The sequence below is a fragment of the Microtus pennsylvanicus genome, chromosome 2, assembly GCF_037038515.1.
Source record: "Microtus pennsylvanicus isolate mMicPen1 chromosome 2, mMicPen1.hap1, whole genome shotgun sequence".
Classification (NCBI taxonomy): Eukaryota; Metazoa; Chordata; class Mammalia; order Rodentia; family Cricetidae; genus Microtus; species Microtus pennsylvanicus.
In genome coordinates, this window is record NC_134580.1 from 89,084,552 (window position 1) to 89,109,005 (window position 24,454).

The 24,454-nt window shown below is 36.5% G+C and overlaps 1 protein-coding gene across 3 annotated transcripts in view; it reads right to left on the reverse strand.

Annotated features, from left to right (window-relative positions):
* The window catches only part of Ano3 (anoctamin 3), a 226,209-nt gene that overhangs the window by 80,948 nt on the left and 120,807 nt on the right, over positions 1-24,454 (reverse strand). For all 3 annotated transcript variants that reach the window (XM_075961687.1, XM_075961688.1, XM_075961689.1), the window contains 7 exons: positions 24,298-24,398; positions 21,725-21,769; positions 15,781-15,912; positions 10,988-11,094; positions 8,542-8,597; positions 5,209-5,330; positions 599-733 (listed from right to left, as the gene is read on the reverse strand). In XM_075961687.1, coding sequence (XP_075817802.1) covers positions 599-733; positions 5,209-5,330; positions 8,542-8,597; positions 10,988-11,094; positions 15,781-15,912; positions 21,725-21,769; positions 24,298-24,398 — 698 coding nt within the window. The remainder of the gene's footprint in view (positions 1-598; positions 734-5,208; positions 5,331-8,541; positions 8,598-10,987; positions 11,095-15,780; positions 15,913-21,724; positions 21,770-24,297; positions 24,399-24,454) is intronic.

A 24,454-nucleotide genomic window follows, 5' to 3' on the forward strand; every position in this document is an offset into this window, starting at 1 on the left:
AGTATGACTGTATGTATATGTAGCCTGTGTACGCAGATGTCTTTAGAGGCCAGAAGAGGGTGTCAGATCCACTGGAGCTGGAGTTATGGATGATTGAACCAAAATCAGGTCCTCTGCAAAGAGGAAGGCTTATAACTGCTGAGCCACAACAAAGGATTTTTGTGTTTTGAACTTGATTACTTAGAGTTAAATTCAGTGTTATACTTGTGATGTAAAACAGTTCCTTTTAAGAATAATTCTGTCCTGTTTCTAATTTTATGTCACTCTACTTTTCAAACCCTAATGAAATTCTTGATATATGATTGACTTTTGTTAAATCGCAGTTTGCTGATATTTTTAGATTATGTAATACACACTGAAAAAATAAATTTAGCAAAGAGATAAGAACTCTTTGGACATATTCAACAGAATTTGAATATTATATAGTTTTATGCAAGACTACAAAATGACATTTTAACAGCATTTCTGTTTTACTAAAAACAAAGCAACATACACACATACATACACAGAAGTGCTATTATTTACCTCCACTGTCCATAGCAATTTGTAATTTCACAAACCAGGACAAACACTTTGTACAGTTCTCTTCATAGCTTACCTTACTTGACTTTCATTCATTGTAACTAATCCATAGAAGAAGACACACAGGCCAACAACTGCTGCAGGAATCAGCATTCCAGTGTACCATCCCAGCCAGGCAAAGTATAAACCAATCTTCTCACCAAAGTATAGCCTGCATAAGAAAGTCACTCTTCAGTTTGAACTAATGCAATATAAAGACCCAATAATCTCCAATACCACAACTTGTGATGATGTCAGATGGAAACTGAGGCCTCTATCCCATGTACTTGTCAGCAATATCAGGGTATCAGACCCTCTTGACTGTTAATGACTGTCATAGTGGCCATGATGTGTTTCTGTAAACTTGGTCGCTATAGAGACAACACAAGACCAACTTTCAACAATACCTGATTCTGGCTCAACTTTCTTAAAATGGTTTTCATAACCCAATATTGCCTTTATCTATCTTCCTAATAGTATACCTTTTTAGTCTCTAATAAAGTTGTGTTTTCTTGAGAATAAAAAAAGGAAAAAGGAATAAAATCAGTTGGCCATCCAGTTGGATTCCCAGTTCAGAATAGATGTGCCTCCACTTAAACCCCTGGCCAGAAATGCTCATGCTATAGTCTGCATGGTTCCATCTCATCTTCTTCCACCAAAGCTTGATTCTGCTTGTCTGAAGCACATTTCCTTTGCTTATAACTGGCCTCTAACTAAAATACAAACTCCCTCTTTCTGTAACTGATATTTACCTTTCTCTTCACATCGTTTCTTCCAGGGAACCTTACTCTCTAGCCCTTGTTAGGTATTTTGCTCTTCTTCCCATGCTGCCCTAACCCATGCCCTAATTAGTGTCATCAGTCATGACTTATAATATCTCTCTTTTATACCTCAATTCTAAGCCTCTTGAAGGTGGATCTGTGCATTGCTTCACTAGCAGTCAGTATTAAAAAAGCAAAAGAAGCTAAAGGAATTAATACACTTTATTAGTCTTCAGTTGATATGAAAGTCGAAGATTAATGAGGCAGTTCTAAGAGCTACTCAATTGCTCTTCCTTCATCCACTCCAGTGTTGTTTTTTTATAGTTTCATAAATTACAAAAGGCTGATAGAAATAATTTTACATTCTCTGATTTCCTTACTGCTGTGAGGTTTCCATTTTCTAAAACTGGTTCCTTAACATGTCCCCGTCCCCAGCTCTGCTGTTATAGATTGATGCTTCACAGTGATTGCTGCTGGGAAGGAAATTCAATTATTAGTTTTCATTAATAAGGTTTCACTTTATGCTTGTGAACATTGGGTTATCTTTCTATTAGCAGGGATGGTAGTTTCAGGTTCTGACCTGCTCATAGCACACTAATACAATAATCTTCATTTTTTGAAGTTAATGTAAGCAATATTAATAGGCTAAAATATGATCTAAGTCAAGGTTCAGTATGTGTCAGAAGATGGAGATGCTAGCTGCAGACAAAGAAAAATGGCCACAAATGACCTTGTCCTAGAACACTGGCATTTACAACTATCTATAATACTTAATTATTCCTTAGAGGTACAACACAAATCCTGCAGAAGCAAGGGAATAAAGGGTTACTCCTGCACCCATTCCCCACTACTGCTCAACCAAGGCCATTCTCATTGTGCTGTTCCATTCAAAGCTCCTCTTGTGACATTTCAGACGATGATGGGTCCCTTGATGAAATAACTTCTGTCTCAAAGTAAACCCTGGTGTCCATGATTTCGGAAAAAGGCATTTAGCTCAATAACTTTGTTTTTTAATTTTAAATCCCTCTGATACCTATTGTTGAAACTGCTTGAAATGTCACATCACTGTTTTTACACTGATGACTTTTTAAACTACTCCTTTGGGTTTAAAATAGTTTCCGTGGGAAATTAGATTGAAATTAAATAAGCCTTAACTATTAAGAATTTGAATTAATTTTAAAATCAGAAATCAATGTAAATATATCTCCAGAAATCATTTTGCATTAAAAAAGAAAGATGAATTAACAGCTTTTGGCCCATAAATTGTACTAAGGCATTTCTTTACTGAGGATGACAATTCTGGATTTACCTGTGGGAATCCCATCAGCTATGATCAAAAGAACCCAAGTGTCACACACCATTGTACTCTCACTATAGAAAGGAAGCAACACAAAGATCCATGAACAATTTAACTACAACCAGTTAAAAGTTCTAGAAAACTTGTCTTGTGCAAAATAGATGCATAATCTGATGTGCTTTAACCTGAATGTCCTCCACATCACTGCTTCAGCTTTACTTACAGCTAAGTTCCCGGAAGTGCTCTCTATCGAAATATCACCTGTAATCCTTTATTATATTTTTTTTGGAGGGTCTCTCACGACACGTTATTGCTTAGTCATTTTAACTAACACATGCTTTCACAGGAAAATCACCTATCTCTTTGAATAATCAAACAATAGTAGCTGGATATCCTGGATGCTTGTAATAGAGACAATATTTACTCATTAGGATGCTTGCTTAATTTCTTTGAAGCAATAATAGCAATGCTGCCTGTAGATAGGTATAGTAACTCAAACTGAAATGCTCCACAAAAACTATCATCTTAGCTCCTAATAAATATTTTTGTGAGCCATCACATCTCACTACATTGTATTCATAAATCTCCAAAAATAATTCTTTTACATATAAATTGGAATGTAAATTTTAATCATAAATTAGAATAATGGAATTTTTCATGGTTGATAGAATGAGAATCAAAGTATCTTGATGATACCCAACTAATAACATTTGCTGAGTACTCATCCTGTGTATATCCAAGTGCTTGCACCACTTACTAGCGTGAGACTCACAAAATTCGCCTCTATGGACCCTTATCCACTTTCTTTGTTAAAACTTCTGGCTTCCAGACAAGTTTGTCGGTTACAAGATACATCTGGTAGATGACTTTCTTTCTCGTAGATCATGGTTTGTCTCCAACTGCTTTCTTCCTCGGGCCACAGCTTGTATCTGGTACCTCCTTCCATGATTAGTCATCAGGTGGTTCTCATAAGTCCTAATCTTGTGTCTTTAAGGTAAGGTTTAATAATTGTTTCTAGGTTGTACTAGTCCTTGGGCATGTCATTATGTGTTGGCTTTCATGATTACGTTTCCCACTTCTGTATATACTTTTTTATTGATTTCCAATTAAACACCCCTTAGGTGGTCTGCTTCCTACTGACACACGGACTGATGCAGTTGTGAGCTATTCTTCATATTCTACAAATAGATAAAAATATCAACATATATAGCCCAATAGTATAAATGTGCTTTTTCTTTTATCCTATAGATATTCATCTTTAGCTAGAGAATCAAGATAGTATTAACATATATTTGATGCTTTTTATATGAGCAATATTTTCTGCACTAAAATAAATTATGTAAAACACAAATATAAATATTTCAAAGCCTGGGATGCCTTGGTGCGTGCTAATTCCTGCACTTGGGAGGCAGGAGGTGAATCTCTGTGAATTCGAGGCCAGCTTGGTCTACAGAGCTAGCTTCAGGACAGCTAGGGCTGTTACAAAAAAAAAAAAAACATTGTCTTGAAAAACTAACCAACTAAACAATACAAAAATAGGGGCTAGAGAGATGGCTTAATGGTTAAGAGCATTGGCTGCCCTTCCAGAGGTCCTGAGTTCAATTCTCAGCAACCAAATGGTGGCTAACAACCATTTATAATGAGATCTGATGCCTTTTTCTGGCAGAAATAAAGGTAAAAAATATTCCAAAAATAAAACTAAATCCTGTCATAGTAATGTATACCTTTTATCTCAGCATAAACAAGAAAATCTCTGTCAGTTCCAAGCTAACCTTGCTTATACAGTAAGCTTCAGGACAGTCAGGCATGCATAGTAAGACACTGGCCAATATAAATATATAAATATTTATATATATATATATATATATATATATATTAGATAGATAGATAGATAGATAGATAGATAGATAGATAGATAGATAGATGGATAGATAGATAGAGTTAAGATCAACTAATCACTAGAAGGTACTCACTAGAATAAAGAGAGAATTTTTTTGAAAGAAAACTGTAGCCAACCATGCATATTAGCATGCTTTACATCTACAAATTCAACTATCTGTAGATCAAAGTAATGTGGAGTGTGCCACTTGAGAGAACTTTCCTGAACTAATCCCTTGTGAATACTGATAAACTACGACATACGACACAGTTGATTTGTTGGTTGTTTTCTTATCTGCCCTCATATTTGTTGAGTGCTTCTTTGTTTTGATTTTTTAAATATATAGTTGATTGTTCTGGCTGCATTGTAAAATGCTTGTCATGAAGTTGGGCAAGGAGATACTGGAAGACTTGGAGGCATGAAGAACTAACAAACAACCCAGGATCATTTTCCTTCCCCTGGTATTCACGAGTACCTGGAAATTTGGGTGTGTAAAACATAAGATGCATATGACTTAAAGACTCTTTTATTAGCTTTCATATCCACTCTATAACCAATTTTCTGCATTAAGTTTCTTTCATTGAAAACTCATGTAGTGGTTTCTTTTCAGCAGAGAGTTCCTGAACTGAAATAGCTTTGAAAAGTAATCAAGGCTAGGAATATGGCAAAAGAACAGTTTGCTATTATTATAGCAAGTCCGTAGACAGTACCTGATTAAGTCCAGAGGTTGATGCTTGTACCACATTCCCCAGCGTGCCCAGCGCTCATACAACAGATGCCTGTTATTCTGAGGTCCATGGGTTTTGATGGGCAGGTTGCTCTTATAGGCTCCCTGAGACAGATACAATAATAAATTGGAGTCCATTATCTTACTGAAGTTTTAACTGAATAAGAACCAGTGTATCCATAACAAGGTAATTTATCAATGTGTAAAATAATTAGAAATTATATACTCATGCCCACCACTGGAATGGTAAATACCATTATCATTGGAAATAGGATTGTTTTATGAAAATAATGTATTAAATATTTTTTCTAATAATTTGGGGCCATTTTACTTAAGTAAATGAGACTTTATATATCACTGTTTGGAGCTCAGGATCTTACAGTTAAAAATGTCAAAATTATTGCAATCTTTAGTTGAGAAATTGAATACTGTTCTACTTAAAAAAGTGAGCTAGATACAGAAAAGTTATTTATAGATGCTAAGAGATAAATATTTGCTTAAAACAGCATTAGACCTTTAGATCTATATGTTTAGATCCTAGGATCCTGAAAATTTACTTTTGATATTTCAAATGTAAGTATTTAAAATGGCATTTTCTTTCAAATGGGCTTCAAATGGTTGAGGGATGAGATTCTTTATGAAGCTTTCTTGATACCTTGAGCTCGTGTTTGCCAGTGTCTTGCAGCTACAAAGAGATAACATATGTTATGCCATCTCTGATTCTTTAATAAAATAGACAAAATAGTTAGGGAAAAGGATAATATACATTCAAAGTGCAAGCTAGTTTAGGTGCCCCCCCCCCCCTAAATTAGCCCAAGCATTTAAATGCTAATCATTGGAAGCTAAAGAGAAAAATGAAATCAATCTTGGTTTCAAGTGCAGGACATCCATTTGGAATAGTGTTTGCTCTTTAAATTAATGAGATTGTTGCCTTTCTGATACTGAAAGGGTGAATAACAAAATTGCCACTCTTTTGCAGTCAGTGCTAATAATCCTAATTCACAGCATTTATCCAGTTTTAGTGGTCAGACCACATTCATTTCTAGATGCTAAAATTCAGGGTACCTAGTATACTTCTGTGCAACCTACACTTAACACCAACATTGCTCTATTTCGACAGTGACAAGCTGTGGGCTGCAGGGGAAAACTGGGTTAGGAGATGACTCTAGCCTACTCATGCATATGTGAGCCTTTCTGAAGGCTTGAACACTGCCAGTTGTCCCTATCCACACCTTTGATTGACCCTCCTTCATGATTTATCCTTGAAAAAATTCTATATTTGGCTCATGTTTTAGACAAAATTTTCTCGTCCTTGTGCACCTCTGGGCTATTGATTTTTATCTTTCCTGCCCATTCTCACTGAAAGGGTTTGTCATACTCCTCTAACTATTGTCAATTTATAAGAAAAAAAAAAAACCTCTTAACAAGGAATAGAAAATATATGATTGAACATAATATCCATCATTAATTTAAAAAGATACATTTTAGAATGCCCTTCTCAGTCTATAAATTAATACTACTAACTTTATCTTCTTTGTAAATTTTGTTGTTCTCTCATGAGTAAATAGTAATTCAAATCAACAGACAATTTCTGATTCCGTTTCATTGTTTCTCAATTATCTTTTGCATATTTACAGTTCGACAGTGGTACTTTCTATTCCTTTTACATATTTGTGCCATATATTTATATTTCAAATAATTTATATAAAGACATTAAAAAGACTGTCATCAAAAACCCAGCTATGACAGCTGCCAAATTTCCCATGAGAAACTCAAGTGAGCTGTCAGTGCTCGAGCTAATTATGCAGAGAAAATTACCATGCCCAAGAGAATCAACCAAACCTCTTTTTATCACATGACTCCCTTAGCTGTGCTTCTCCGCTCACTTTTGTTTACCGCTTTCTATGAGGTATTTGAAATAGTGTTTACGTTTTCTTAGCTATGTTCCTTTATGTCTAAAGAGATAATAATGTTTACTTCCTTCTGTTCAGTCACAATCATGGTAAAAACAAGTACTGTCTCAGAACATGAAATATATTAAAAAAATCTGCTCATGGTTATTTACCCCAATTTTATTAAATGGGCATTACAAGAAGATCGTTAACTTTTGGGTTCCTATACTTATAATTGCCTTTGACATTTTACCTTTGTGTAACTGAGTTATCTATGATTACAATGGAATTGATGTTACTGTCAGTAACATAGGGTTCCTTCAAGAGATAGATATTCCACATTATACTTTTGACTCATTGACAAATACAACATTTCCAATTCTTTTTATCTACTAGTTGTTATATAGTGTTGTAAATTCCTCATATGCATTAACTTTTGAGCTCATTTTATTAACTTTGTAAATCAAGGAAGGATGTTTTTTGAAAGTACAGAAGTCAAACTTCTAATTTACTTTAAGATGTGACACATTTTTTTTTTTAAATCAAGAGCGTGTATAACAGTGACCAAGGAGGAGTTCAACAGATGCCATTTTAGTTGTTAAGGGCCATCTACAGCTTTATAGTTAAAATTTGTAGCAAAGTAATAATCTGGCTGGAAATGAGGTAGGCATTACATGGAGGCTTTGATTGTGTTCTTATTTTTGACTTCCAGGTACTCTAAAATAGTAAATACAAGGCAGAAACCTGCCTTATTTGGAAAGAGCATGCATTTCAAGCAGGATGAAGCATAGTGTATTGTGTTGGTTGAAATGGTAGCTAGGATGCTGTACTGTTCTAGTGGAGACTGGAGTTCCTCCCAAAGAACAAATTATAGACATGTTTGGAGTTGATGGGACACTGGCGCTAAGAGTTGATAAGAGTCTCAGTGGACTCTTTTAGGTGTGGGTACCCATATCTAAAAGAATAAAATTGCTCAGGCACTGTGATGCTTTCAATGAGGAATGTCTCTATTGGTCTCAGGCATGTGGAAACCTGGCCTTCAGCTGGTGGAACTGTTTGGGGAGGTTTAGAAGGTGTTGCCAGGAGATGAAGTAAGCACTGTGGTTGGGGTTTGGGAGGTTATGATCTCATCCTAGTTCCTATCTCTGCTTGGTTCTTTTTCTTTTGCTTGTATGTTTTTATTGAGCTTTATATTTTTGCTTGGTTCTTATTGTTCAAGAAGTGAGCTCTCAACATGCTGCTCCAACCACCATTCCTGCTGCTTGCTGCCAGACTCTAACACTCTAGAAATCGAAGCCCAGGTAAACTTTTTCTTTCGTAAGTTACTTGTCATGGTGTTTTCAGAGCAATGAAAAGTAACTAATACTGTAACAGAGAATGAAAATACTTTATTTTATTTAATGGAAAATATGTTTCATAAATACCTCATGTGGGGGGAATGCTGCTATATATGAGCCATTATTTATAAGCTTACGGATACCTAGAAAGAAAATGAAGTTCTTAGTTAATTTCAATGACGGCTTTCTCTTAAAGCATATACAAACACACATGGAACACAGAATTATTTTAAGACACAGTAATTCAAATCACTTCCATATCCAGGTCAACTCTAGGGACAGCAATCTTAGGAAAGAGATTGGTAATGAGCCTAGGAGTGTCTTTGTCACATTATTATCAAGACACTAGCACAAGGTTTCATTTTGCCATATCTCAACATGATGTGAGGTGCATTGCTATTCCCACTTCTTGAGATCACGTGAACCAAGAAAATCATTCTTTTTTTTACCCCTTTCTGAATACAACAAAGTTTAGTCAAAGAAGAATTTTCTATCCCCGACATTTAGCAATAAAGGTTTTTGCATGGAGAAACGTTAGTTTATGCTAAATCAAAAGGACATAAAATGCCACCCTCAGATTTGTTATCCAGTGAATGTATTGTAAGACTTCCTTTTGAGAATGAGCAGTGAGAAAAACTTTCTGAACGGGAATTTTAGTTACAGTGTTACTTATTAACATGCATGAAGAAAAAAATTTGTATACCTGAAATATGGAACCCTCTTTCATGGTGTAAATACAATTACATAAGGTGCTCAGTAAGAAACTGTAATTTAATGAGTATACATCTTAGACTGTTGCACAGGAATTTGCAGCATCATTTTTATGTGATGCATAATGACTTGAGAAAATAGTTGTTTTAAAAGCACAAAATACGTGTGTCATTTATATATTGATGCAATGTGCTTTAACATTTTTATATAAATGTATCACTATGGCTAGGAGTCATTTTATTTTATATCTTCTATGTTTAGCATATTTTCCACAAAAGATATACCTTTATACTCATTTAAAATAACATTTAAACCTGTAAGTACAATTTCCCATCACACAGGAAAGTTTTCAGCTCATATTCGGGGTATTTTAATTTTCCTTTCTTTAGAAATATTCTTATTGTTTTGGGTAATGTTTTAGTGTCTAAGGTAACTGTTTTAGTTGTTCAGTCATGAATGAATTAAATTGTTAGAAAAAAGCATGAAAGGTTATTTTTTTTAAACTAGTGTTGTTCTCCATTCTAGCATAATCAGGAAAGAATGGTGATAGATTACATGGGTTGTCAGTTTGTAATTTCAAAGAATATAGAATATTTGGCTAACATTGGTTTCTTCACTGTTGCAATTAAGTCTCACCATTAAAAGGTCCAATTCTATGTTAGCTTTGTTTTGTTTTCAACTCTGTGTAAGACTCTCAATTTATTTTGTTCTACTTGCAAACCTCTCAATTTTCTTTTGTATTATATATGTACTAAACTGTCAACCCCATCAAATGACACAAAATTTCAAAATTTCCATTTATTTATTTATTTATTTATTTATTTATTTATTTATTTAGGATTTCTGCCTCCTCCCTGCCACCGCCTCCCTTTTCCCTCCCCCTCCCCCGACCAAGTCCCCCTCCCTCATCTGCTCCAAGAGCAATCAGGGTTCCCTGACCTGTGGGAAGCCCAAGGACCGCCCACCTCTATCCAGGTCTAGTAAGGTGAGCATCCAAACTGCCTAGGCTCCCACAAAGCCAGTACGTGTAGTAGGATCAAAAACCCACTGCGATTGTTCTTAAGTTCCCATTCTTCCTCATTGTCCGCTATGTTCAGCTAGTCCAAATTTATCCCATGCTTTTTCAGACCCAGGCCAGCTGGCCTTAACAAAACTAAAGTAAGTGGTCATTCCAGAAATATTTTCATTAAGTTATTTACATATTCTTCTAGACTTTCATTTATTTTTACCTCTATGTACTAACAAATTAGAATCACACTAGACTAATAATTTTGTAATCATCTCTTTTTTATTTAGAGAATCATAAGGAAATTTCCCTGTCAATTTGATCTGGGAACTAATGTTAATCTCTTAGAATAAAATCTATCATAAACTGTTCAACATATAACACATAAGAAATAAAATTATATGCATATATATTTACACATAGAAGCTCTAGTAATTAAATTGATAAAGAGAAAATAGATAATTTTTAGTAGGCACAAATACCTAAAATTGTGGACATAGCATATTTGGTACTTCTAATTTTTTATTATAATTCTGTGTTGAACCATTTCTACCAAATTTTCATTAAAAATCTATTAGTTTAGGATAAATTTTGTTCTTATGTATTTGTATAGTTCACATTTTGATACATTTGCCAAATGCCCTCAAAAATAAATATTTTTTAAAAACAACTCAAGGTATCCATAAAAGTTGTGTCTACTGTGTTAAGCAATTCACAATTAGTGAGTGAAGGTAAAATATTTCATTTGTTATGGAACTCTATATTTGTATATAACATTTTATATTTTAATCTGTGTCTATAAAATGATGTTCTTACCCACTTTTGATATCCCATTTTCATATTTGGTGCGCTCCAGCATGTGGTAAACTATCCTGCTTCGGGTAGCATTGCTGAAGAAGGTGTCCTTATTGTTTATTATAAAGCTGTTGAGATGAAGGGATTGGTTTTAATATTCAGAACTGATCACAAAATCTAGTCACAATTGTAAGCTCCTGTGTTGTTGTGGGTTAATAAAGAAACTTTCTTAGGTCTGCTCAGGGCAGAATAGAGATAGGCAGGAAAAACTAAACTGAATGTTAGAGAAAAGAAGGTGGAGTCAGTAGAAGCCATGTAGATGCTTTTGGGAACAGACATGCCAGAACCTTGCCAGTAAGCCACAGTCACGTGGGAATACACAGAGTAATAGAAATGAGTAAATTACGATGTAAGAGTTAGTCAATAAGAAGCTAGAACAAATGGACCAAACAGTGATTTAATTAATACAGTTTCTGTGTGGTTATTTCGGCAGCTGAGCAGGTAGGAATAAGCAAGCAGCCTCAGATAAGAAATTGGCACCCAATGTGGGGCAACTAAATCCACTTAAAACCTAAAGGGGCTTGGAAAAGAATTCTAGACACTAAAAAACAAAGTTTGGCAGCATTTTCCCCCCAATATCCTCTGCTTGTTGGTGGTATGGTGCAGCTCTTTTAAGAGAGGTTTTTCTGATTCAGCAGTAGCAAAGAAAAAAACCTGTGTGGTTTCCAAATGGCGGTTTCCTGGGCTGTTCTGGCAGCACAAAGTCCAGCTGTTTTAGGAGGCTGAGCACTTGAATGGGGTTTGTGGGCAGTGTACTGCCACTGGTGGCAGCAGTGGGGTATAAATCCACATAGGGTCTGAGAAGGCTAGAAAAAAAGTTCCAATGGTACAGAAGAACTTTAGGTGACTGGCCAGACAGCAAGATGTTTCTATCAATTCTAGAGTTTTGGAAGTTGCTTACAATGTACATCCTGTTTACTTAGGTAATATTATATCCTTCTGGAGTCTTTGATGGAGTTGAAGAATATATAGTTATAGTTTTCCTTAGTTATGGTGAAAGATAAAGTAGATATCAATATTATAACCATAATTTTTGCTTGATAACTGTTTTGTTATATGTAATTTTCTATGTTAAGAGGAGGTGATGTAGGATTCCCCTCTGTGTATTGTAAATACCATTGGTTAATAAAGGAACTGTCTTAGGCCTGCACAGGGCAGAATAGAGGTAAGAAGGGAATGTAGAGGGAGCTGCGGGGCTGCATTCTGCCACCCAGCTCCTGCCACGGCTAGCTTTACCCGAAATAACAACACACAAACTGTATTCTTTTAAACACTGCTTGGACCATTATATCTAGCCTCTTCTCAGCTAACTCTCACACCTGGACTAGCCCATTTCTAATAAAGTGTGTAGCACCGAGGTGCGCTTACTGGGAAGATTCTAGCCTACGTCCATCCTGGGCCGGAGCTTGATTGCATCTGCCTCAGAGAGCAGAGCTATCGTGGGTGCCCAGGAGAGGGGAGCATGGTGTCTCTGAGCTCACTTCCTTTTCCTCCCAGCATTCTGTTCTGTTTACTCCACCCACCTATGTTCTAACCAATAAAATGGGCCAAGGCAGTTTCTTTATTTTTTAAACTAATGACCTTCCTCCATCAAGGGAAAAATAAATTGAATGCTGGGAGATAAAAGGCAGAGTCAGGAGAAGCCATGTGGTTGCTACTGGCAACAGGCATGCCGGAACCTTATTGGTAAACCACATCCATGTGGTGATGCATAGATTAACAAAAATGAGTTAAATTAAGACATAAAAGTTAGCCAATAAGAAACTAGAGCAAATGGACCAAACGGTAGTTTAATTAATACAGTTTCTGAGTGGTTATTTCTGGGATGAGCAGGTGGGAACTAACAAGTGGCCTCATACAACACTGGGTTACCAACCATCTGTCTCTCTAATTAAAGACAATGAGTAGAAAATATTCTAGGATAAGAAAGAAGTCCTCCTCTTTGACAAAAATATACTGACAGATAAAAAGAAATACTTAAATGGAATGCAGAGAATGATCAAAAATTCATTTTAGCATCTTTCAGTTTGTAAAGAGGTTTTGGTATTCTCAAATGTCTTGTTTATCATAGAGTAAAAGAAATTCACCATTTGCTGGGTGGGGTTTGTATCAACTCAAACAATGTTTATCCAAATAGATTTAATTAAAAATTGATATTATTTCCCATGCAATACTTGCCATTCTATCTTAATCAGTTTTCAGAGTTTAGTGATATCCCCTAATTCTTTTTTTCTGTTCCCTTGATACCCTATAATGTCCTTCTGTGGAAACAATAGCAAGGGGCCTTGTGAGTGTGGATGTTATGGGAAGCAAAGGGGGATTTCACAGTGAGAGAATGGATCTGTGTAAATGTTAATTTAGAATGTACTGAAGGTTTCCAAATAGTGGAATGAACTGGATCTTACTGGGTTGGTGACACTCTCTGCTTCTACGCACTTTATCTCTGTGAATGATAAACCATTTTTTTTGTCTGGAATTTCATCTGTGGTATTAGTTATTCTATCTGTTGCATCCTCCTCACCCTCCATATTCAAGGAGTTACCAAGCTAAGTAACTTTCCTGTTGAACCATTGTCTCCATGTTGCTGCAACCCTGTTCATGTGTGTCCGCGCTCCTAGCCTAGTTTGCCTTCTTGACGGGTTTTACCCAGCCTTGTGTACTTCAGTCTGCACAGCTGACCATATTATTACATGCTGAGTTCCTCAGTATTAAATATTATGTTTACCCAGATACATTAAATTCAGAGTCTTGGTTACTATAGGAGGCAGAAAGAATAACCACCAATCTTTTTTCATCACAAGACTTAAGCCTACCAGAGAAAGTGATTCTCAGGGAGATAGGTTCAGTTTTGGAAGAGATTGTATTATGGACGAATGAAGCAGGTGGTATAAACAAGTTAATAAATAAATTCCAGCTGGTTTCTGGGAAAAAATATAATAGTATAATGATGTAGTGAGTGACCGGGGGAAGAGACAGCAGCAAGAATTTTCTGATATGATTTTCCTTAGATAATGATACTTAATGCAGGCACACAGGAGGGAAGAAAAACACCCTGCAAAACGCAGGGGCAGGGTAGGTCAGCAGAAGAGAAAAGTGGTAAAGACCCAGCTGGAGCTTTAATAGAGCAGCTGAGTCATGGACCCATGGCCTGTGTAGCCGCACTGTGTAATGGCTGGATGCCTGAAGGAGCGGGAGCGTGGTACACTGGGATGAAAGCAGGGTGGCCTACACTGAAAACAATCACAAACTGAACTGTACAGAGTATCAATGGGATACTATTAGGGAGGTATACAACAGATGTTTTTAATTAGTGTTCTTTAAAGAGAGCTGGTTAATTGAGTTTTCAAAGTATGTCAAGTATATTTTGTTTCATCTTGTTTGGTGCAACGATAGATCTGTAAGATCCTGTGATAGTACAATAAAAAGCTGATGAAGGTCCCGGGATTTTGAGTTTTCTAGACAGGGAGTTCATGCTCTGTCTTGCCTTCCTTTCTCCAGACCTGGAGTATTGCTTTATATGGACCTCCAGGATTAAATCATAAAGTGAGTAGAATATTCTGAGGAGAAGAAACTCTAAATGATTTTTGGCTATGGTATAGACTGATCTAGAATTTTATCAACTACCACATCCCAGGAAAAGATTTATCCAGACATCCAAAATAGCGTCTGTGGACTCCCAAGCCTTCATATTATACGGAATTGTATATTTTACTACAATATATTGTAAATATTTTATATTTCTCTATCTCTTTTTACCTTGTTTTTTTTTGATTCACAATTACCTTCTTGTCTATAGCATTTGTCTTGGAGTGCCGTGAAGATAGATGGCAGAACATGTGCCTTAATGAACCTTGTAATTCAATTCATGAACTGTAAAAACTTAATAAGTCATAGTAGATAAAACCTTAGACAAATAAACAGATATGTAGGAAGGCAAGGGGGAGGAAAAAGGCTTGGCAGAGAGTGAGAGAGAATGAAAAGAAAGAGACCTGTAGCCTTCTCTAAATAAATTGCCGTATTTTAATCAGATTAAATAAAACCATTTAAATACTAAAACTATATTTAAGTAAAATTACAATTTCAATAATTCATTAATTAGTGTTAGTGTCAGCAGTAGTCCTATTATTGTTGCCATAATTACTTTAGATGAATTATTTTCTCCAATAATAACTTTAAAAGATTTATTGAATATGTATGTGTGCTTTTTTTGCATGTATTTATATATACCACACATGTGCCTGATGCCTGAAAGAGTCAGAGATGTCGTTGTATCCATTGTAACTGGAGCTACAGGAAATCCTGAGCCCCCATGTACATGTTGTGGTTTCGTGTAGCTGGGGCTGCAGACAGTTGTAAGTCCCCACTTGTGTGCTGTGGATCCTCTGTAACTGGAGTTACAGTTGTGTGCCTCTACATTTGTGCTGGATACTCCCCCGTGAGAATATCATGTGATTTGCATGGGTAAGCCATCTCTGCCACCCACAGAGTTATTACTTCAAAAGAATATCTAGGTTACCAGTCTATAGAATGATATTTAATTATTACTTGACTATCTCTGAATCATGAAATTAATATAGAATCAAATGTTCATGTAGTGCTGTTCCTAAGTTAAATATAAACTCTAATACAATGATACATTCTCGAACCAGTTGGTGACCAGTGGGAATGCCGTCAGTTATTTTTCTTCAATAAACAAGCTCGAGGTAATGGGAAGTACAGAGCCAGGACATAACAGGAAAGAGATGAGCACTCACTGGTGAATCCGGGCTCTGCTGAAAGGGCCAGTGTAGCAGTCCGACTCCTCCAACTCTGGAAATGCTGACTTGTCAAGAACCATTGGGTTTTGGGACATCCACTTTTTGATTCTTTTGAAATAATTTTGCACCCTGGAACCAAGTCAAATCTCAGAACTAGATAAGGTTGCATTCCAGAGCTATATTAGTTTCCTGTGACAGTTTTCTTAAGCATTAGAGAAAAAAAAATATTCCAGATCCCTCTCTCTCCCTGTTTCTCATAATATGCACATGTGCATGCATGCATACACACACAGATACATACACAAGCACCACATACAAACACACACCACACAAACACACCATACACACATATACACACATGTACACACACATACACACATACATCTATACCATACACTCATATACACTATCCACACACATACACCATACACACACCTGCTTCTGTTTTCTTATAGAAATAATAAAAAAGTCTTATAGAAAATAATAAAACAAGTCGAGCATTTATTTAAACTCTTTTCAGAGAAATAATATCCCTGTAGAAAATATCTTAAATTACCTTGCATAAAGATGACCACAGGAAGGAACATTTTAAAAGGCAGCACAATATCTTTCTAAAAGCTGTATGTATGAGTGAGTATGTAAATGTAGATTGCTCCCTGGTTCTTTAAAAAAGTGTGAAAATTTCCATGTAAATGAATAGTGTGTATGTATGCCTTTTGGAATAATGGCCATCATTTTCCTTCACAGAATGAGAAATAAAGCAAAACAAAAGACTGACCTTCAGCATTGATTCTGAAAATCTAAATTCTGTTACTATAACAACAGCTGTTTTCATTTAAAAAATACTGAGCAGTGTTTCCACAGTATTATGGTGTGCTGCTGCAATAGAGAAGTCAAAACTGTAGGACAGATTATCTCCAGACACAAACACAATGTATCTTAACATGGCTTTTGTCAGGTTCTTGAAGTTTAGAAAAAAAATTAAGATAACAAAGGGCAGGCAGTCAATACTGTGTCTTAATAAATGGTGAAATTACCATTGGAAATTTTAAATAAGAATTAAATCCTGTTGAAAAGCTTTGGATGTAAAAATCTTGATCATTTCTTACCAACTAGGATCATCAATGGGATACTGATCAATTCAGGTTTTGAGGAGCTACAACACTTATTTTAAATCTAAACTAACAATCAGTTTTGAGGTGTTCATTTTGTTTATTTTCATAAACAAAACCCCTGAATTAATAGATTTTTTTTCTGAGGCCAATGCAAAGACGTGTAGAAGACATTATAGTACAAATCAACTTTTCTATGCTTTTTAAATGCAGCATATTGGATGGATGAGGAGAGCTGAATTTGCCAGTTTCTGAAACTAGACAAAACAGTTCCATGCTTGAGCTGATGTTTTCAGTTCTAAAGAAAGGAAGTGATTCCATTAGTCCTACATCCAGCAAAGGGTCAGAACAAACCAAAGGGGTAATGCCAAGGACATTCGGGTAATGTTGGTGAACTGCAGCTCCTAATGGCCTATGATCTCTCTCTGAATAAAAACAACCTGGAAATAAATGAACATCAAAATTTATAAGAGAACATTAAGATCATCTTCTACTGATAACTGAAAATAAATGCTATTATCAACTTAGGTCTTTATACACATTTTCTGAGAAGGAAAAATGATCTCAGATGGTGAAATATCATCAGTCCTGGATTTGAAACTAGATTCTAAAGCCTAGTTAATTTATTTCCTTGAGCCTCACTTAGTTGTCTTTTTTTTCATTATTAAGTGAAATGACATCTTGCGAACAACATGGACACAAGAAACCTGCAGGGCGTGCTCTAACGGTCACGATAATAAGGTGAGAAATGAATGTTGTGTTGCTATTTATGTTGCTGCAAACCTTGACACCAATATCCAGACATGTCTATCATCTTGGACATCTTAAATGTTGAATTTTCTGATAAAACATGAAGATCACTCTAATACAGTTTCAGTGTCTTTTATTAAAATCTGGAGGCAGGGTAAGATAATTCCATGTAAACTAAAAATATAGATCAAAGGGCTCAGAGAATCTGACTAAAATGCAAACTGTCAAGCATCTGGGAAAGCTCTGGGTAGGACTGCGGGTGGGGATGCTAAGAGAGTGTTATTTTCCCTCATCTGCAACACTGGCTACTTTCTGTTCTATTTTCCTTGCAGGCTATTTTGATGATGTCTTTAATATTTGAACATAAAAGTGCTTTGTAAATAAAAATTAAATTGCTGCACCAAAAGAGCTTTAGTTATTTCCTCTAAAGGTGCCTAGAGATATGCTGATCTTCAGAAGCTAGATAATTGCCTGGGCATTATTTATACCTTAATGTTTTCCAGCCTTGGTTAACCACACACAAACGTCTTTTCTATTGCAAGAAAAGAAAAGCACTAATAAAAATAAATGTGTGCATTTGATTTAAATTTTATATTTTGTAGAGTTTTACTGACTGTAAATTTTGTACTTAAAAGTTTGTAAGACATGACCATTTATGCCTACCTTTCACATAAATAGAATTTATTTTTCCTCTAAAATAAATTGAAAGAAAGTATCTTTTTCTCAAGTGAATATGAAAATAAATATAAACAAGCCACAGAAAAATTTTATTTTCACTCGATGCCTTTACTGTTTGATACCTACCCTCTACCACTCAATTCCATGAAACTAAGAAATAAAGAAAGCTGTTTGCAACAAATTAAATGTGAGGGGCAGTTTTCAAAATATTTCCAATACCTAAATTCAAATTTTAAGAATTAAAACAGAAAATAGTCAATATAAAATATCATACAACAACATGGTACAGTGTTCATTTTTTAGTTACTTGAAAGGTTGAGCATCATAGATATAAGATCATTTTAGAATTGTTAAAATATGTCTCAAAATTTGTCCGTTTAGAAATTTATATACTAATGTGTATGATTCCCTTGAAATTGAAGTTAACTTCAAATCTAAGCTATATTTTTATGTAAAATACTTTTTATAGATTTTAATATTCAAAATTTTATTCTTTAGCAAGACTGAAAAATGTCATTCAAGAATAAATATATTAAAAAGACACTTGAAAAATTCGTTCTGTAACAGCTAAAAGGGACCCAAAGAAGACATTTTATTTAAAATAGACATTATGTTTAAAAAATATTCTCATTACAATTTATAAAGTTTGAAAGTGTTAGATTCATCAAGTCTTTCCTAAAATGACATTACACTTCATTTTTTTTCCGTGTATTATTCTGACTAGTCTCTAGTGTTACTCAGTTACACTACTATGCTGATGCTGCAATGGTTTGTTTTCATCAACTGATACCTTTGCAATGGATAGGGAAACAGCTATCAATATGAAGGTTTTGTCATTTGGCATTTCTTAAGTGGAAATTCCTTTCTTCAGTTTAAATAGGTGTCCAAGAGAAGTATAGCCAATAGAGCCACTGCTAATCTAGGGGGACTATGGTGCTATCAGGAACCATGGTGTTGTTCAGGCCCATGTTGGGACATGCTGTAGAGGGCCATGTCTGGGTCTGTGGCCCCACTGTAGTCAGAGTCTGAGTTGACGTGTGTTGCTCCAGTAGCAGCAGAGGGCCACGTGGTTGCCTGGGGTCTGATCAGCAGCCTGGGACCATTTTGGTGCCAAAGGTCTTGCTGCAATTGGGTTCACACAGACCTAAGTGGCACATATTGCTGTCCAATACAGCTAGGGGACAAGTCTGGATATGTCACCCTTCTGTAGCCAAGGTCTGTGTTATTGTCTGTGATTCTTGCTTCCTCGTGGGCCATGCAGATTTCCACGGTCTGGGATGCTACCTCATGCCATGTTGGTATCCACAGGCTATGCTTCCACTGTGGCCATGTCAATCTGGGTGGTCTTCACCACAGCCTGGGGTCATGGTGGTATCCAGATCCAGGCTACTGCAGAGGGCCATATCTGGATCTGTGGTCCTGCTGCATCTAAGGTCTGTGTTAAAGTTCATGACCTATGTTACTACCAAAGACCAGGTAAATGCCTGGGTTCTGGGCCCCAACCTGTGGTCTTTTTGGAGTCTGAGGACCATGCTTCAATCTGGGCATTACAGATCTGAGTGGCCTGTGCTCTGGCTTGGCACCATGGTGTCTTCCAGGCCACGGTCAAGGCCTGTGTCTGGGTGAGTGGTTCTAATGCAGCCAGGGTCTATGTTGAAGTGGTCCATGGCCCATGTCACCACAGAGGGTTGTGTGAGTGCCTGGGCTCAGGTTAGCCAACTAAGTACATGTTGGTGGCTGAGGGCCATGCTGTAGCTAGGGACATGCAGAGTTGAGTGGCCTGTGTTGCTATGTGATGCTCTGGTGACCTCCGGGCCAGAGCTGCAGCACCAAGGCCATGTCTGGGTTCATGGCCCAACTGTAGTCAGGGTCTATGTTGATGTCTGAGATTCCTGTTGGTATTGAAGGCCACGTGGATGCCCAAGATCTGGGGCAAAGTTAGTGTCTGTGGGCCGTGCAGCTGCTGGGCTGTGCAAAACCAAGTCACCTGCATTGACACCTGGGGCAATGACATCCAGACCCGGGCTGCTGCCAAGCACCATGTCTGGATCCATAGTCCTAACAAAGGTGGGGTCTGTTGAACTATAAGACCCATGTTCCACTAAAGGTTACATGGAATTCCAGGGTTGGGGCCACAACTGGTGGCCTTGTTGGAGTCCAAGTTTGATTTGAATAACCTGTGCTTCCACCCAGTTAGGATGTTGTCCAGATGCAAGCTGCTCCTAATGGTGATGTCTGTGTCCATGATCCTATTGCAGCTGGGGTCTGTGCTGATGGGTGTGACCTTGTTACCACAAGGGGGGGGGTCATAGGAATGACGAGTAATAAAATCAGATATCCATGATCTGGTCCTGCTCTTCACTGGCCCTGGGAAAGCTGGCCTTGACCCTTGTTAGACACGACAACAGGAGAGCTGGCCCTGACTCTCAAGTGAAAACTGGAGCCCCACAATCAGCAGAGATGGCCCCACCATTCACCATGGACAAGAGAGAACTGACCCTGCCGCCATTCACCATGGACAAGAGAGAACTGACCCTGCCACCATTCACCATGGACAAGAGGGAACTGACCCAGCCGCCATTCACCATGGACAAGAGGGAACTGACCCAGCCGCCATTCACCATGGACAAGAGAGAACTGACCCTGAAGGCATGGGCTTAGGGGAGCTAGATCCTTCTCTTACCTGAGAGGGGTGGCTCCAGTGTCTTGGACTGATCAACTTAACTACCCCCCAAGCCCACAGACAGATCTGGGGTTGGCCCAGCTTTACATCTACCCCATCTAGGACCTGCTGGAGCTCGTGAAGGGTCTGGTGCTGTGAAATGCTACCGAAGGGGTTCCAGCACTTGGGACAACCATGATATATCTGAGAGGGGATTTGGTGAGGATTCATTGATGATAGTGCACCAGAAACCAGAGGTCTTAAACCAGACTAATGTCTCCTTGCAATGAATATTTGCAAATAAAGCTGCTTGGACAAAAGGGTGAACTGTGTCACACAGAGACTCCCAATGCCACTTGTATTAATGAAGAAGTATTGGAGTGGTGGAAAAAATGGAGGATTGAAAGGTTTTTTTGTTTTGTTTTGGTTGCTCTTTTCTTTTTTTTTCTGTTTGCTTGTTTTGTTTTGGATTGGGTTTTTAAATTTTTTTCTTTTAAGAAGAATGCTGCAGATGTGAAGGGAGAATACTGAGGGACTGGGAGGTGAGTGGAATTACAATGCATGATGTGAAATTGCCAAGAGTTCAATAAAGACATTAGTTAAATTAAAAAATATACTCTTTCAAGAAATCAACATAATTTTCTTCCTAACATTTATAATTGGAGTGGATAATCTAATGTGTTCTTTTTGTTTTTATAAATGATAAATTGGTAATAAAAATTGTAAATAATTCACTAACCTGCTCATTGATTTGTTCTTCTGATCAGTGTAGTAACATTTTTTTCTGAAAAAAAAAGTAAAATCATCTAAAAAAAAATACAGTTAAACCAGAAAGTGGCAGTATTCAACAGCAATGTTAAGTGTATCGACACATCATTTTTATATACTTAGAAAATTAAGGCATTTAACATTAAATCATTACAATATAATGTGAAGGCTAATAAATATATGTGCCTTTAATTTCAGAATAATAATAATAATGATAATTAAACAAAAATATATAAGAAATATAACAAAGTATAACAAAACACGTTACAATGCATAGATTACTTTCGATACATTGTTTTTAATTATTTGAAACTCTGTCTTCTGTAACTCAGTACTTATTAACTGAATTGCAGCTTTACATGCTATATAAAGTCATCAATCCAATCATCTTTTCATCTTTTTTTTAAACACATATGCAATTGTCCTAATTGGATTGTCTGTTGTTATGAAAAAGCACTGAGCAAATAGGAACGTGGGAAGAATCTGTTGTTATGAAAAAGCACTGAGCAAATAGGAACGTGGGAAGAGAAGGTTTGTTTAATCTTAAAATTCCTTGTAATATTTCATCACTGAGGAAAAATGGGGCAAGAACACAAGGCAGAAAACCACAGGTAGGAATTAAAGTAGAAGCCAAGGGAGCACAAACAAAAGCATGTGGAAGAAAGAAACTTTGCTTTTTGCCTGTTTGCCTTCACCTCCCCAGTGGTAAGTTCATCTGTGCTGTTAATACTGCTGCTCCTGTTGCTATCCTCCACAGACATCAGAACCCAGCTTCTGCAGGCTGCCAATGTGGAGTGAATACCAGTAGTTCTCCAGGAATCTTCCAGGCTTAAAGCCCCAGTTTGGGAATGCTGAGGTCCCGTGCCTTGTGGATTGACCATCTGCCAGGTCTTAAATGTGTGACAGTCATTGTTGGACTGCCTAGACTGTATCATGGAAGCCAATCTAGTAAATATCCTTTATATATTTTCAGCAGCTGGGTTTGTTTTTTTCTAAAGTAAAACATACACCATAGTCTTTGGAAATATTTAAAATGTTCTTGCCATATTCCAACACTAAATTCAGATATAATATTTCAAGACATGCTTCGTCTAACTAAATTTGCATTTCAAATATCTTCCTTCATTTTTTCAAGCATAGACAAAAGTTTAAAAGGCATGCATATATTAGTAATGATTGGAAATTTGCAGGCTATTGTTTCTCCTTTTAATTTTTAAATAGATTTACACTTATTTCTTCATAGCTGTGTGTGCAAGCCTGTAGGTGCTAGGTAGCACCCATATGGAGGTCAGAAGGGAGGCCTTTTTTCCACCATGTGGGTACTAGAGGTCAAAATCAGATCCAGTGCCCTTATCTGCTGAGGCATCTTGACGATCCAAATTGTAGCTTTTCTTTGTGGAGTGTTAATGTCTCACAAGTAAATATTTTCATGGATAGTTTAGAATGAATAATTCATTCAAAATAAAAATATTTTTCTTAAAAAGGCTATGTGCATTTGCTAATTAATATGCCAATGGTGATTTTATGTGTAGTCTGTCTATATTCTAAAATGTTCCATTATACTTATAATATAAAATACTGTGTGGATATACAAAGTTATAAAAATGGCATATTATTTGAATCTAACTTTCAGACATCCTTATGTACATTTAAAATCATTTCGAGATAACTTAAATTCCTAACGGAAATTTTATGTAAATAATGTTTAACTGTTTGTTTCTGCATAATAGCAGAGGCTGCATGTTTTGAGACTTGAGATGTTTCAGATGCCTGAAGACACCTGCATCAGCATCTCTTTCTTTATCTTGAAGGATCTTGAGCTTTGATATAAGCCTCTCCAATATGTTACAGGAAATTGTAGTGATATTTTTTGAGCTCAGTGTTCACTTTCGTTTACAAGGGTAATTTACTTACGATCTCTTTTTTTCCTGAACCTTTCTTTTACTCCTTGTTAGCATCTAATGGGATCTGTTTAACTGCACATTTATGGAAACAGTCTTATTGTCATCTGAGTTAACACTCGGTGTATAGAGTGTGCACCATAAAAGCTACAGTGTGACATGATGAGGAGCTGGTATATTCTACATCAAATAGGAGATGCTCACGCTAGGCCAACATATTTATTTCTTTGCCCAATAGAAGGACTGAAAATCCTTGAAAGAAGGTGATCTATTCTTATCACTTACTGATTGATATTGATGCCAGAGCTCAGAAACTGTCCTGGATGACCTGGTCTGAAAAACAATCCCTGCTAACCATTATCAGAGTTATATTATACTCACATGAAATAAGAATGAGGATTGATCTTGGGAATTACTTCAAGTTGAAATCTGAAAATAATTATGTTACCTTATCTCTAGGCAAGTCTATCTTGAAATGATATTATATGTCCAGCAATTTAGGAAAAAACTGTCTAATATAGTTTAAAATTGAAAAGAGAAATAATTGTTTTTTGAATAAAGGACCACATTTACTGCTGTTAGGTGTTACAAAAGACAGAGTCATCCTAGTAATAATGAAAGAAAATATAACATATAAAAGTACCTGAAGGGCACCCTGATGTTCAACCTCTCTGCATACTTGCACAGCGTGTCCCAAGGAATATGAATTTTAATAAACATGATATCGGGGTTTGCAACAGCTGGCTGGAAAGGAATTAGCAGAGAGGCACCATCATTTACAATCAGAACTGCTGACATTC